The sequence below is a fragment of the Tauraco erythrolophus genome, chromosome 2 (genome assembly GCF_009769465.1).
Source record: "Tauraco erythrolophus isolate bTauEry1 chromosome 2, bTauEry1.pri, whole genome shotgun sequence".
NCBI lineage: Eukaryota > Metazoa > Chordata > Aves > Musophagiformes > Musophagidae > Tauraco > Tauraco erythrolophus.
Genome location: NC_141466.1, coordinates 37,573,169 through 37,587,596, shown reverse-complemented (window position 1 = coordinate 37,587,596; position 14,428 = coordinate 37,573,169). Strand labels below are relative to the sequence as shown.

General features: G+C 38.6%; 1 protein-coding gene across 1 annotated transcript in view; it reads left to right on the top strand.

The window, feature by feature from the left end:
- CD109 (CD109 molecule) overlaps window positions 1-14,428 on the top strand; it is a 75,469-nt gene that overhangs the window by 16,088 nt on the left and 44,953 nt on the right. Inside the window, exons 3-7 of the mRNA XM_086608272.1 lie at window positions 665-693; window positions 4,306-4,536; window positions 4,683-4,808; window positions 13,108-13,147; window positions 13,786-13,870. Coding sequence (XP_086464398.1) covers window positions 665-693; window positions 4,306-4,536; window positions 4,683-4,808; window positions 13,108-13,147; window positions 13,786-13,870 — 511 coding nt within the window. The remainder of the gene's footprint in view (window positions 1-664; window positions 694-4,305; window positions 4,537-4,682; window positions 4,809-13,107; window positions 13,148-13,785; window positions 13,871-14,428) is intronic.

The following is a 14,428-nucleotide window of genomic DNA, read 5'->3' as shown; positions in this document are numbered from 1 at the left end:
AGATTTGGGACGGTAGTGGTTGTTAGAGAGTTGCTGAATCTGGTAGCCTGATGGTGGGGAGATCGTGTCTCTGACTGGGATATTGGGGTTCCCCCTTGCTGGTGTGCCTCTGGGCTTGTGGTGATGGGTGTGTGATGGGCTGAGTGCTCCCCTGGGATGGGGCTGGGTGTTACTGGCATGTCCCCACCTGCCGTCCTTCCTTTGTGTTCCTTTATGTATAGTCTGTGGAGATGAGCTCCTTATCCCATAACCTCATGGTGTCTGACAGTGGCTTTGACAGGACTCGGGAGGAGTAAACGTGGAGAATGAGATGTTGAATGAAGTATAAACACAGTATGTCAATACTGACTAATGCAGCAGTTGCTCCAGGCTGTATATTTTTTGGTTTCGTGTCCAGCTGGTGTTTGGCAGCAATCAGCTGGCCAATAAGTGCATGCGTGCTCGCCAGCCGGTCACAGCCATTGCATGTGTGTTGGCTGGATGACCCATGTGCCCTGAGCTCCAAAGTAGCTGTGTCAAGGGAATTCGGTTGTGCAGTGGGTATTACAAACAGTGTGGGAATGGAGGAGGAGCACTGTTCTTCTAATTAACCTGATAATATTGATGTTTTGGTAAGTTTTTATAAGGTTTCTGACAGTGTGGTATTTCTTCTTTTTTTATTCAGATTCCTTTGGGACTCTTGTTCTTCCAGTAGTAAGTATTTCTTTCCTTTCCTTCTTCCTCAGAAAATGTTGACTCTGTAACTTTTCATCAGTTGGTGTTGATGAGATGTAGTGTTTTGTATGTGATCCCAGCTATTTTCACATTCTCAGATGAGTGTATTTACTGACCAATAAGCGAAGGAGTTTTCAGATCAAGTGCTCTGCAGCTCGTTACAAGTAGTTACAGGATTTGGGAACTGATTTCCAGCATCAGCACAAGCTATCATAAAACTTGAATGCAGAATTTTGCTTTGCTTTTTTGACTGACTGATACCTACATCTCTGTTTCAGACACACCATGAGGGCTAATTAGAGCTGAAAGAACTGTGTGAAGCAATAATTGAGAAATATTAAAATAAATATGTATTTATACACAGCCTTCTTAAGGATTTGGAAATGCACATTCAGTGAAAGTATATAGTAAGCTAACTAGTCAACAAAAATGTATGATATCGAATTGTGTGTTGAGTATGAAACCTGAATTTACAGTCCTGGATTGTACAGTCTTGAAAACACGATCTAAAGAAGTATATATTTGTGTCAGGAAAAAAGTTTTACCAAAGTCTTTATTTTTTTAAACATCTGTAAGTCTGAGTGTCCCTAAATCCAGTGGGTTTCAATTCTGATCTCTATTAAACTGTATATCTGATGAAATAATCTGGAAATGTTTGATGGGTGGATAATCAACGACAATGAGCAGCTCAATATTATAAAGACTACTAGGTTGAAATGCATGAACTGTAAATTAGCAATCATTGAAAATTCATTTTTAAAAATAAAAGATTAAATTAACAAGTTCCTTTACATAATCTGGCCAGGTCTGAAAGTGTTCAAGCACCTAAAACTAGGCAAGGTGAGTTCCTCCCTCTCTCGCCACTATCTGAAGTGATGAAAACTGACTCATTTTTTAATAATAAGATGTTTTTTTGTTTGTTTGTGTAGCCATGGTTGACTTACGTTTTGCCTGAAGTGTAGTTGGCTGGTAGCAGAAGATGGGTAGTGAGTTTCTGGTTTCAGCCGTCATCTTTTCCGGGGGAAACAGTAGCTGTCTTGTCTGAGGTGCTTGTGACAGTGGCTGGTGTGGTCAGGAGAAGTACATGAGATGGCCTTTTTCTCTCTTACGTTAGGAATGCCAAAATGGAGATAGTAGTACCATTCACTTGGGGGATGTATTGACTAAGATAGAATATTTTCACAGCAAATTCCTACTACCTACTCGTGTTTGGGTTGAGAAGCAACCCTTTAGAGAAGGAGTTGGTGGGGCTGAGGTAAATAGTTGCCATTGTTGTAGCAGTGACCTTCTGGAAGTGTAGTAGTGCAGTCTCTATTAGCATCGACCTGTGAACCAGAAGGTGGGTTGCTTTGCACCTCAGCTTTCTTAATATACTGCTGTGGCAGTGAAAACTTTATTGCCTCTGGGTTTTACATCAAGAAACAGGCAATTTTGTCACCATGTTGCAGGAAGGAAAGATCTTTTGAAATATAAAAAGTATAAAAATCAAGGGAGCAACCCATGCTATCATTATTCATGATAGCAGAAAGAGACAGAAAAATATATGAAGTCCCTAAATGGCATTTACAGACTTTCAAAGAAGAAATCAAAGACAATCCTTGCAAGCATGTTAAAATAATACTATGAGAGCACAATTCACTGCTATGATGAGACAAAACAAGCTTATTTTCCTCCCATTTTGATTTTGAATGTTTATAGTGTTTCCTGGACTTCTTGTAGGGAATGTCTGCTTTTTAGGGAATTCACCTTCTTTAATAAATGTTAATATTTGTAAATTAATTAATTTTGAGGTAATATTTGACAGATGCAGTAACTAAGGTTGTTCCTCCTGTTTAATATATTCCAGAATACTTGGCATAGAAGTTGGAGAGTGTTGAAATATGTGAATCATATGTTCTTGGCAATGTGTATACAAAAACCTGCAGTTGAAGAAAATGCAGAATCTATTTCAGTGTGGTGCTTTGCGCCTAAAATTTAGTTATGTAAGTCTGGATTTTAAAGGGGGAATCTCTTCTTCCTATGTCACATATGCCTGCTTGTATGTGAGAATGAGCTTGATTATTTCTCTTCTTCCTGATTTTTTTTTTCCCCCTGGCTTGTTTTTAAAAACAAAAAGTCAGCAGAGAGGGATGAAATTGGTTAGTTGATTCTTCTTTGTAGGTAAACAAACAGAGAAGGAAATGCATTCCATATAGACATTTGCATCTACCTCATTTGTCACCCTGTGACACTTTTCCCTCTTTAGGAATTTCCGTTACCTCACTGTGTGCTCTTAAAATGAGTTTTGACAGCACAACAGCCTTTCATTATAGAGCTTGGTAGGATACTTTTGAAGTGCTGTGCCTGATGAGTTAACAGCTGTAATTTTCATTACCAGTGCAAGAGGAGTGCTTCATTTCCTTATGTTATCCTCAAAAATGCCAGCCTGTCTGTTTTAGTTGTCTTGATTTCGGAGATTTTACTCCAGATTTACTATTGTAACTGCAAACAGAAGCATGTGACTCTTAAGCTTTTTAGCAGGGCTGCTTGTTGGAACCAGTTGTGTGTTGTGTTAAAGCCCTTTTCCTTCTTCAAAGAGACACTCCTAAACAGACAGCAGTACAGAAGCTGGTGTCTGGGCTGGGATGTCCCTGGGGTCATTTGTTTCATGTGTAGAGCTCTGCTCGAGGTGAAATTCCAGTATGCTGCAGCAGTTCTACTTTGAGCTTTTTGAGCCCTGTGGCTGGGATTCCTCCCACCTAACTTTAGGAAATGAACTGATGCATCGGAATTATGAGCTCTAGATTTCCTCTGTCCACTGTAGAGACAGAGAGAGAGACCTGTGCATGGTTATTCTGATCTTACATGGTCTATATTTCCTTGGCAGTGATGTCTGTCTGTGTTTACTGCCAGCACTGAAGGAGCCTTCAGTGTCTATCCTAAATAAGTTAACCATATAAAATGTATCTTCCTTTATTCCGTAGTATTTTGGAAAGAATAATTATTTTACTTTCTAGATGAGTTGCAGTATGTGGAGTAATTATGAATCATTATGAATACTGTTGAAAAATGGTAATTCATCTCATGAGATCTTAATTCTGAATTTGATTTTTCTACGCCATAGGACACGAAGCTAAAGCTTATAAAAAGAAATGCAAGATTTTCTTACTGTCCTGCTCATCTTGCCCACATATAGCTTTTTCTGCTCTTTCATTTTTGCAAAATTCATTACCAAAAAGTGATGAAGTCAGAAAAAACTTAGTCCTCAAAATCAAACCCAAGAAATTTCTAAATAACTGTGAAAAGAGAGAGCCCAATGTGTGTGTATGTGAATGTATGAGTGGTATATGAATACAAGATACTTACATTGTTGAAAACCTGATTACTACTGAAAATTATATTTAAATATGTTGAAAAGTTACTTCTGCTAACACATTTTCAGGTAAGTGTTGAAATGACACTTTAAAGCCCTGAAATCTTTCTCTCTTTGAGAATTTACGTAGGTTGACAAGTTCAGGGATATGTCACATCTTTATGTCAAATATTTTTTGAATAATAGTATCTTCAAGAATATTTTACATAGTTAACAGAGAGTCGCTATTTTCTTTTTAGCTGCCTTTGAACAGTCCTTCTGGGAATTATGAATTACTGGTGGAAGGCCGTGCTGATGGCCGGCGCATCTTCTCTAACCGTACCAGCTTGATGTACATGTCAAAGAGCATCTCTGTATTCATCCAGACTGATAAATCTATGTATAAACCGGGACAAGATGTCATGTTTCGGATTGTCACCGTCTACCCTGATCTCAAACCTTACAAAGCATCTCTGAATATATATATCAGAGTAAGTATCCACAGAAACCAAGTTAATACATTGGAATTTGTCATACATTCCAACTTTATGTGACAAATAAAGATCATATGTATCGCTACCTAAATCTTGCTAGCGATGCCACTCGCATTTAACATGTAGCCTGATTTTTCTCCTAGGACCCTCGGAAGAAATTGATTCAACAGTGGTTGATGGAGGAGGGTGATTTGGGCATAGTTTCCAAAAAATTTCAGTTGTCAATGAACCCTCCACTAGGAGACTGGTCCATAGAGGTGGAAGCGAACGTGAGTATTAACATTACCAAATCACAGAGAGATTTCGTTTCCCCTGATAGATGTGAATAAAATTGTGTTTACTTTGGTGAAGCAAACCCAGAAATAAGCATGGACCATGAGAAGAGGAAATCCTTCCCTCATGGCAAACCCAAGATCCTATGCAAACCTCACAAGTTTTTCCGTAGTATATGGTTTTGTAAGGAAAGATAAAAAAAAGCATGCATATTTTATCCTAAGATCTGTGTTTTGATTCTAAAATACGAATGTTCTTTAAAACGTGAGGATTTTGATATTAATATAAAAGAAAGATCTTACAGAGTGCTTTTTTTTTTTTTTTTTTAGTGAAGTGCCCTCATGTTTATTTAGTGAGTGAATATACAGAAATTCATTGTTCCTTGCTGCGTAGCCAGTCACTGTCTCAGGGGGTGCGGAATCAAAGACTCAATCTCTGCCTAGTTTTAGGGATGTTTCAGCAGTTCACAATGGCTGAGGAGTTACTGTGGAAAAAATAACTGTGCAAAATAGGAAGAATGAATAGTAAAGCAAAACTATTGCATAAGAAAACTGGCAGGATGTAGTTTGCACGTTGCTATTGGTAATAGTTCTATCAGTCCAGTTCTTTAAGCTGTACACTCCTCATACACAGTGGAATATGTTGCAAAAATAGCTGGAGGTTTAGCTGTTCAAAACTCTGTGTGTCAGATTTATTCAGCCTGCTTTAAATGCCTCTAATTTGGGAACTGCATTTCCGGCTTGGCTTGCAGTGGCCGTTAGAGACATTTAGCAAGTATGAACAGGACTGCTTAATGTTCCCTAATAAGGAAGATGATAGGTTAGAAAGCAGAAAAACTCACGTGATCGTGTATTACTTGGCAGTAATATTTACCAGTACCAGTTATATGCTTGATAGATTTCTATAGGCTAAGGTAGGTGAGGGTGGTGCTCAAGTGAATGTCAAGACTGTATTTTTCAAAGATGTTCTCATGTGGGTGTGGAGTCATTACTATTGTGTTTAATGGGAAAAATGTTTTAAGTTGTTCCTGCCCTTGTCCCTGTGCTCGGCCACTCCTTCCCATCCCTGTGCTGCTGTTCAATAGGTTCTTAGTCACACTGAGGCAGCTGTAGTAAGGCTGAGATCTAAAGCGCATCGGGGAAGCGACCCAGATTGAAAAACATCTCTTGTGTGTTTCTTTGCCTAACCCAGAGCAGCTCATTGATCTGGTTGACAGCACAGCCCCTTTCACAGCTGCATAGGTGCTTCTCAGGAGGTGGGAACAAAGGCTGGCGGCAGTGGTGGGCTCCTTCAACAGCTCACTTACCAGATGAAAAAGAGTTTGCAACGTTTTGCTTGGGCTTTCTGCGAAGTCTTGAGTAATCCTTAAGTCAGGAAGGTGCTGCTGAAGGAACTACTGCAGCTGTTTTTAGGATCTGAATATGAGTGCCACTCCCTCCTGAAACAAAACCAGAAAGAAAGGGAAAAAAATAATTGTAAAATTGAAAGAAAAATGCCTTAGATTCTTCTGGGCTAATGAAATAGGTGAAAAAACAGACAAGTGAAGTGAAATGTTAGTAGACCATAGGAGATGGTATTCTAAATTTTAGCCATCTTGTGTGTACTACAGAAGGTTAATGAGCGTGGAAAACATACGACAGGGTGGGAATGTCTCTCAAGTCATGAGTAACAGGGAGAAGACAAGTAGGGAACATTTTGTTCACATTTTTTTTCCAATGCATAGCAAGAGGGCACCAGATGAAGGAGGTAAAGAGCAATTTCAAAACAATTAAAACAGCGTAACTGAACTGTAGACCACAGCACTGGTAAGTGTTGCAAATACTGAAAACTCAGGTGGGATCAAAAAATGTCTGGACAAATTCACAGAAGTGCAGTCCATTAAGAACTGTTAACTGGAAAGTCCCAAGGCTCAGGCTGGCGCAGTGTCACTGCTGGTCGATGCAGTTTTCTAGGTGTTGAACCTTGGCTACTGCCAAAGACTGGACATTGGCCTTCGTGTTGGATCTACGGGGGTGCACTCTTTTCAAGGTTGTCTTTATCAGATTTTATTAAGAACATCTAATTTTCTCTATTACATTTTTAAAGCTTAGAGTCACTGTGTGTGACATTGAATGCAGTGTTTGGGGTTCTTAATAGAGCTCTAAATGCATCAGTGGCATGAAGAATATCCATGCCCATCACACTAGGGTATCTCTCTCTATTCACCGTTGTTACAGGAGACAGTTCAAGGTGGAAAGTACTGCAAAATGCTTTTGGTACAATTAACAAAATGCTCTCTTGGGGAAAGGTAAGCTTGGGCAGAACAGAAATGAGATTCTTTTTTTCATTGGCAGAGGAAACGGTTAATATTTAAGAAACTGCATTTAATAAGTAGATGAAAGAGGAACTAGGAGATAGATATTGATATAAAGGAAAATCTGAACTCTTGCCTATTTGTAGGAAATCTAAAGATCCCAAGGAAAACTTGTTTGTTAAGAGTAGGAAACAGTTTTCCAAGTTTTCTAGAAACAAAAGAAAATCCATCAGTGGCAGAGCCCAGTAACATAAGGAAACAATAATTATGTGGCAGAGATGGAAGCATTTAATAAGGGTGAGGGTTCTGTGTGGTTAGGTGAATCTTGGAGTGGGGAGATTTGAGAATACCAGCAGAAGATGAATGTACTTAACAGAAAAGAGTAAGTGAAATAACATGGGAAACTGTAGACCTGTCATCTGGCATGAGAAGAACAATGACAAAGGTGATTTGGAATTCCATTGATAGAGAATAAATTCTTTAAGGCTGTTATGGATTTGGTTAGTAAGGTAGACTTACTGATGTAACAGATTTTTGTAAAGGCTTTTAATTGTACAAAAAACCACTAAGAGAATTGTAGGCTTTGAGGTCCAGAAAAACATGACTATTCTTACAGTTCTTACCCTGTGGGAATAAAACAGCAAGCCCAAGCCTCACACATGGAAGCTTATTACTTTCAGACACCTTTTCCTCCAACATTTGCACCTGCTCTGCTTTAATTTTCCGATTCTATGTTGAAAGAATATAACTACAAAGCAATATGCATTATTTCTGTAGCGTGTGCCTACAGAGCAGTATGTTGGATAAGGCTTTCGTGCAGAATATATTAAAGAACTGTTGTGATATTCACACCATTACACTAGGTCTGTCTAGTGGGTTGTCTCACAGGCTGTTATTTTTCTGGCAGCATGTCTTACCATTGGATTAATGAAACCTGCAAGAAACCTTGCAGAATAAAGGAAAAGTCCAGCCTTTCTATCTCAAGTTTCCCTCTTGTCTTTAAAGAGTGTTATTAAGTCAGTAAAGAAGATTTCCCTTCCAGCGGTTACAGATCAGTTCCCAAGTGTCCCGAGTTTGGATTCCTGGAAGTACTGCCTCTGAATCCTATTTTAAATCAGGTTCTGGCTGCTTGCTGTTGTTAAACATCCTGTAGTAATTTTAATAAGAGTTCAGGTGTTAGTACAGCTGTTCCAAGAAAACTCAAGACAAAGTAATTACAGTCTGGTTCCCAAGTCTCCACCTTGTATTTTAGTTGGATATCTTATATTTCCTGCTGTAGAGCCTGGTGCTGAAAGGCTTTTAGTTGCTGAGTTTTAGTAGTAGGTATCTCCGACCTGAAGTTTTTCCTAGTTATAAGGAATTTTGTAATCTAATTTATGGAAGTTGTTATTTGGAAATTTATGTTCAAATATTGAAGAGTAGTACTGTTTTAGGTGCAACAAGGGCTTTCTAAAATATTTTTGAAGAGTATTAATTTTTCTTAAAAAAGCTTCAGTTATAAAGCAACTTTCAAAATCAGCTGAGGTTGATTATATACTTTACACTTTGAATTTTTTATCTTTTGAGGTTTTATGTATAGAACAGTGTATCCACAGTGAATTCTGTGATGTTTTACTGCTAGGTCAGCTACAGATTTCACATTTGATCCATTGAGTTTGAGGTTATGTAATTACTTAAAAAAGCATCACCCTCCTTCAGAATCAGACTGTACGTAAAGCCTTTGGCCGTGTATTCAGTAGTTTGCAAATGAGCACTGATATTTAATCAGGATCTGATAATGTGAATACTGGAGACTCTGCTTAGTTTCTGGAGGCCGTGCTGGTGGATTTGAACAGAAGTTTGGGAATTCATACGGAATTTTATTTAGGGATTTACTTCCTGTGTGTGAAAATAAAGCACAGAAGTGATCACAAAATGCATCTGCTAATTCTATCTGGATAAAAATCTATTTTATTTAGCTGCAAAGCAGAAGTGGAGGAGCACTGCTGACACGGGCTGTGAGATGGCTGCGTGGCTGCGGGAACAGAGCCGGTGCCAGTACTGTGCTTTTTCTGGGTAAAACCCTGAGACCACACCCAGAGTCTTTCCTGATGCTATAGCTTGTGACGCATGTAAATGTCAGGAAGAAAAAAAAGATAATAGACCTAGATCAGATGAGTTTCAGGGACTTTCGGTTGCCAAAGAAGAAGAAAAAATTTTGGGAGAACTGTTCCTGCAATCTCACTTGTTGGATTAGCCCCAAATGACTTCAAACAGGACTGGTTCATCACAGCAGAGCAAAATCTGGACTGTAGTTGTTAGGGATTCTTAGATGTCAGGATCCGCAGCATCTAAGGCTCTACTGCAGAAGGCTCCATCATGCTCATGATCTCAGAATACTTACATGGATCTCTCTTTGGCACTGTTTTCTTAATACTCTGGGCAATGTGCGCAGAATGTAATAGATGTTTTGCAGTTTAAGAAAAGCGGATTTAGAGCAAAATGCTAATAGTTTGGAAGAGCGAATGTGTTTAAGAAGCAGGAGAAGTCGTGGAAGATAAAAACTATACTAGAATAAAGCCGTACTGGAAACAAGTGGAATAGGCATGGTGTTATTTTCCTATCTTAAGTAAATAAATAACTATATCTATCTATCTGTATATGTCTCTTGGGTTGTATATGTAACTAACTGCTTGTCTCAAGAGCTACTACTCCTGCAAACTGGTTTAACAACTTCCACTCCAAAGTATTTGAACAATATATGCCAGAGAGACAGCCCTGCCCTGAGGAACTAAAATGATATGGAGTGGTTGAAGTGCTGTTACTCATCCTATTACAAACCAGTTTGGCTGAAAAGTGTGGGTTAGTGGGAAATCTGGCTTGATGTTCAAATCGGGGTGATTTGAACAAGATGATTTAGTAGGATCCTTCCCTGCACTGTGAAGCACAGCTTGCTTTCTGTCATAAAGGGCTGGAGCACCTCTGCTGTGAAGACAGGCTGAGAGAGTTGGGGCTGTTCAGCCTGGAGAAGAGAAGGCTCTGAGGTGATCTTATAGCAGCTTTCCAGTACCTAAAGGGGGCCTACAGGAAAGCTGGAGAGGGACTTTTTACAAGGGTGTGTAGTGATAGGACAAGGGGCAATGGATTTAAACTGAAAGAGGGCAGATTTAGATTAGATATAAGAAAGAAATTCTTTACATTGAGGGTGGTGAGGTACTGGAACAGGTTGCCCGGAGAAGTTGTGGATGCCCCATCCCTGGAGGTGTTCAAGGCCAGGTTGGATGAGGCTTTGGGCGACCTGGTGTAGTGGAAGATTTCCCTGCCCATGGCAGGGGGGTTGGAACTAGATGATCTTTGAGGTCTCTTCCAACCCTAACCATTCTATGATTCTATGATAAAGAAGAGAGAGAAGGTGCAGCCTTGTTTTAGAGAAGGTGCAGCCAAGAGCACTAGTCTCACTTTAATCTCTGTTTTCTACTGCTTACAGTTCTCTTAGGTTTTAATTTTTTTTTTTTTTTTTATTTTGACTTCTAAGGTAACGTGAGACAAAATCTCATTTTCAAGGGAGATGCTTTTTCATCCTGCCAGATGGGATAATGCTCTCTTCATGGTTTGCTTAACAGCAAGGGTGACAGATATATGCTTAACATTGGAAAGAAGGGAGGTGCAGAGAACCAGATATGAGAAAAATTCACTACAGGTCATTTTCCTAAGATACCTGTTCCTAAGATCATCTGGTAGTAATCTTACTATGGGCTGCATGTCAATGCTGTAGCATTTTGTGTTGTAAGGATTATGATCTGTGCAAATCCTGTGAAAATAGCAGATTCTGCATATATATTTCCAAACCAGGAATATAAGTACAGCAATTATTTTGATGAATAGTGACTTCGTCATTAAATCAGCAGCAATCTGAGTTTTACTTTGATAGAAATCTTTTGCTAGGAAAAGTGTAAATATAGAAGTATAAGGGGCTTGATCTGATATGCCTAATTTGCAAAGTTGTTGATCAGGTAAGAGAGATCAGTTATAATTGTTTCCAGCTTGGATCCTGGTCCTAGAGTTTTTCCCACAGGAGTTCTCAGTTTATCCTCTCCTGCCACAGACACTTATTCCTATTTGACATATCTTGATGCTGCCTGATCATTGATTATCCATATTCCGTCTCCTTCGCCTCACATTTCAAACTGTGTTCACTGAGATGCTCCAGCATATATGATAACTTGTAGTGATGTTACTGTTCTCAGGAATAATCAAAGTAATCTAATCAGACTTCTGAGCTCCAAGTTGGCATAACGTCATCATAGGATGATAGATAGAATCATAGAGTGGTTTGGGTTGTGAGAGACCTTGAAATTATCAAAGGACCTATCAAGATCCCTCTGGATGGCATCCTTTCCCTCCAGCATCTCAGCTGCACCACACAGCTTGGTGTCGTCAGCAAACTTGCTGAGAGTGCACTTGATCCCACTGTCCATGTTGCTGACAAAAATGTTAAACAGTGCTGGTCCCGACACCGACCTCTGAGGAACACCACTTGTGACCGGTTTCCACTTGGACAACGAGCTGTTGACCGCAACTCTTTGAGTGTGACCATTCAGCCAATTTGTTATCCACTGAGTGGTCTGTCTATCAAATCATATCTCATCATTTTAAAGGCAACAATGTCTTGTGGGAACAGTTGAGCAGCAGTTTAACAGCAGCTGGCAATATTAATCCTTCAAAATAGCCACCTCCTGCAGACAGACTGCTGTCTGTCTTGATCTTTTCCCTATTTCCCAGAAGAGGCAAAGTAGGATTTCATAAGGAGCCTCTCCCTTCCTGTCCTTTTAGAAGTGGAGACTCCTTCGTTTTCTCAGCCCATTCTTCCAGCCCAGCTGAGCTTAGATTTTCCTCTTGGAAAATCATTTCTCCCGTGTAATCCCTGTGTCAAGCAGATCAGCTGAGATTCAGAGCTCCACTTCCAGGCACTGCTGGTAAATCACCTCATGCCGTTGCCCCGCTGATGGCAGCTTTTGGTATGATGCTGTAAAAAAATCATTGAATGAGGGTTATGTGTCTGCAGACAAATGGTGTACATGTTTGTTCAGAATTACTTGCTCTTTAGCAAGGAAGAGCAATCAAGACAGACAACAAAAAGCAAAATTTATGTGGCTGACTACCATGACTTTTTGGTCAGCTGTCATTGTACTGAAGAAAAAAAATAGCTGCTGAGTTTTTAATGTTCAGAGAGTGAAAAAAACTTCAAAACTAGTTTCCATGATGTGCCATATATGGTGTGATATACCACATCTCAAAGATATGCCACAATATGCTTTCAGATACCTTCCTGAGGAAAATCAGGAAATAAATTAAAAAAATCAGAAAAATCAGAAAGTAGAAGAGAAGACAAGTAACAGTACCTTGTATAGTTGTTTATTTCTTCCATTGATTTTTAACTAACAAATAAATAAGACAGGAAGTTATAACCCAAGATTATCTCTGCGGAAGTAAGTAACAAAGTTTTAATTGCCTGTTGAGTGAATGAACCTTAAGATTATACATGATTTTGAAGTGGTCTTGGCCTCTAGATAGACACTATAGGATCTTCTCTTTTGAGTAGAGATACTTGAGTTAATTTTAAATGTGCTAGCAAAGATCTGCTGGTAGGTCAGTCACAGTTCATCATGATAACTGTGAGAACTTGTGCTTGGTAGTTTTATGCTAGCTAGCTTGGATATTTGTTTTTTATACAGAAACTAGCAGTATGTACGTGTCCGCAGATCTGAAGCTCTCAGCTCTTCCTTATGTGTAGTTGCAATCTGACAGATGTGAGCTTCCTGCATGCTTCCATGGTGCAAATACATGCTACTAGTTCATGCAGGAGCTGATAATGGTTAAGCCATGATATAAAATCCCATAATTTCAGAAATTGTAATTTAAGTTGAATATGGTGGGATTTGGCCTAGAAAATATGTTGAACTTGCTAATCTAACCACAATTGTGTGTATGTTCTTATATGTTTTTGTTTTTTTTTTCAATAGGGTCAAGTTCATTATCAAAGGTTTCAAGTGATGGAATATGGTAAGTGTTACTTAAGGGCATTTAATAGTGACTAATATTGGTAGTTGATTCTCCATTAGTTTAGAGTTCAGAGAGACTAGCTTCCCTTGGCTAAAATGAACCTTTTGAATATTCTTAGAAAGTCTAATTTCTATATCTCTTGCTTCTCTGGTCTGACTCTATTCTGGGGAAAACATCATCTTGTCAGCTGCCCTGTTTATCTTGTTAGTTTTAATGACCTGCTACTGTAGTGTCTGGATGTCGTGCAACCGTTAAAATACTTATCTCAAGCCTATGAGATGCAGTTACTGTCTCTGTTTTTCAGGGGTTGTGCAGGCAATGTATTCATTCCAAAATATCTGTAGAATGTCTGATCATGAAGCTTCCTGATGATTCTGTGAAGACTGAATAGGCTAAATATTTTATATTTGATCCGTATAAGTTTGTGTGCAGGCTGCTCTTATGATGGTTGTTCTCTCAACAAAAAGTCTTAGTCTGAGGCATGCATAGGGTTGGGTTAAAAGTACATCTTACCTTACATTCCTTAGGAAACTGTAGTAGTCTTTATCATATTACATATTCTACTCTTATAACTTTAAAAAAGAAAAAGATATGATTTTTTGTGTGTATTTAATACTTTCTATAATTTTTGTTTTTAGTTTTACCAAAATTTGATGTTATGATAACAACACCATTATACTACTCTTTGAGAGAGGAAGATGTAACTGGTGTTGTCACTGCAAAGTAAGTATGTCATTGACACCATTGTCACCCTCAATCTTAAGAAAATTATTGTGGATCTCTAAGTGTGAAAGTGAAAGCTCACATTTAGAATGCTAAAAAAGTGCCTTCTAATCTAAATTAGCTGGCTAGCTTCCATTTCTAGTTACTGTACTGGATTTTGTTACAACAATGTTAGATCTTCAGATTTCTAAGTGGTAAAAGTATTTCTAGACTATAGCCAAGATATTTTTAGCTGCCTTACTAATAAAATTTCTTGAGTCTTTTGCTTGTAATGTGTATTTTCAGGCTTTCTTCATTCTTATGGTTCTTTTATGATTCTCTCCAATTTATCATGTCAAGATCTGTTGGTAGAATATATTTTATGAGATCAATTGGAAAATTATACAAGCTTCTATGCACATCCTTCTTGGTCCAATTTATCCACATTGTGTATTGGAAGTATAGGCTTCTTCTGCCTAACAAAATACCTATCTCTGTAAATGGGTGAAGAATGAAAAACTCTTGAGAAATTCAGAAGAGACTTCACTGTAGACTATTGTATAAATAATATTTTATTTT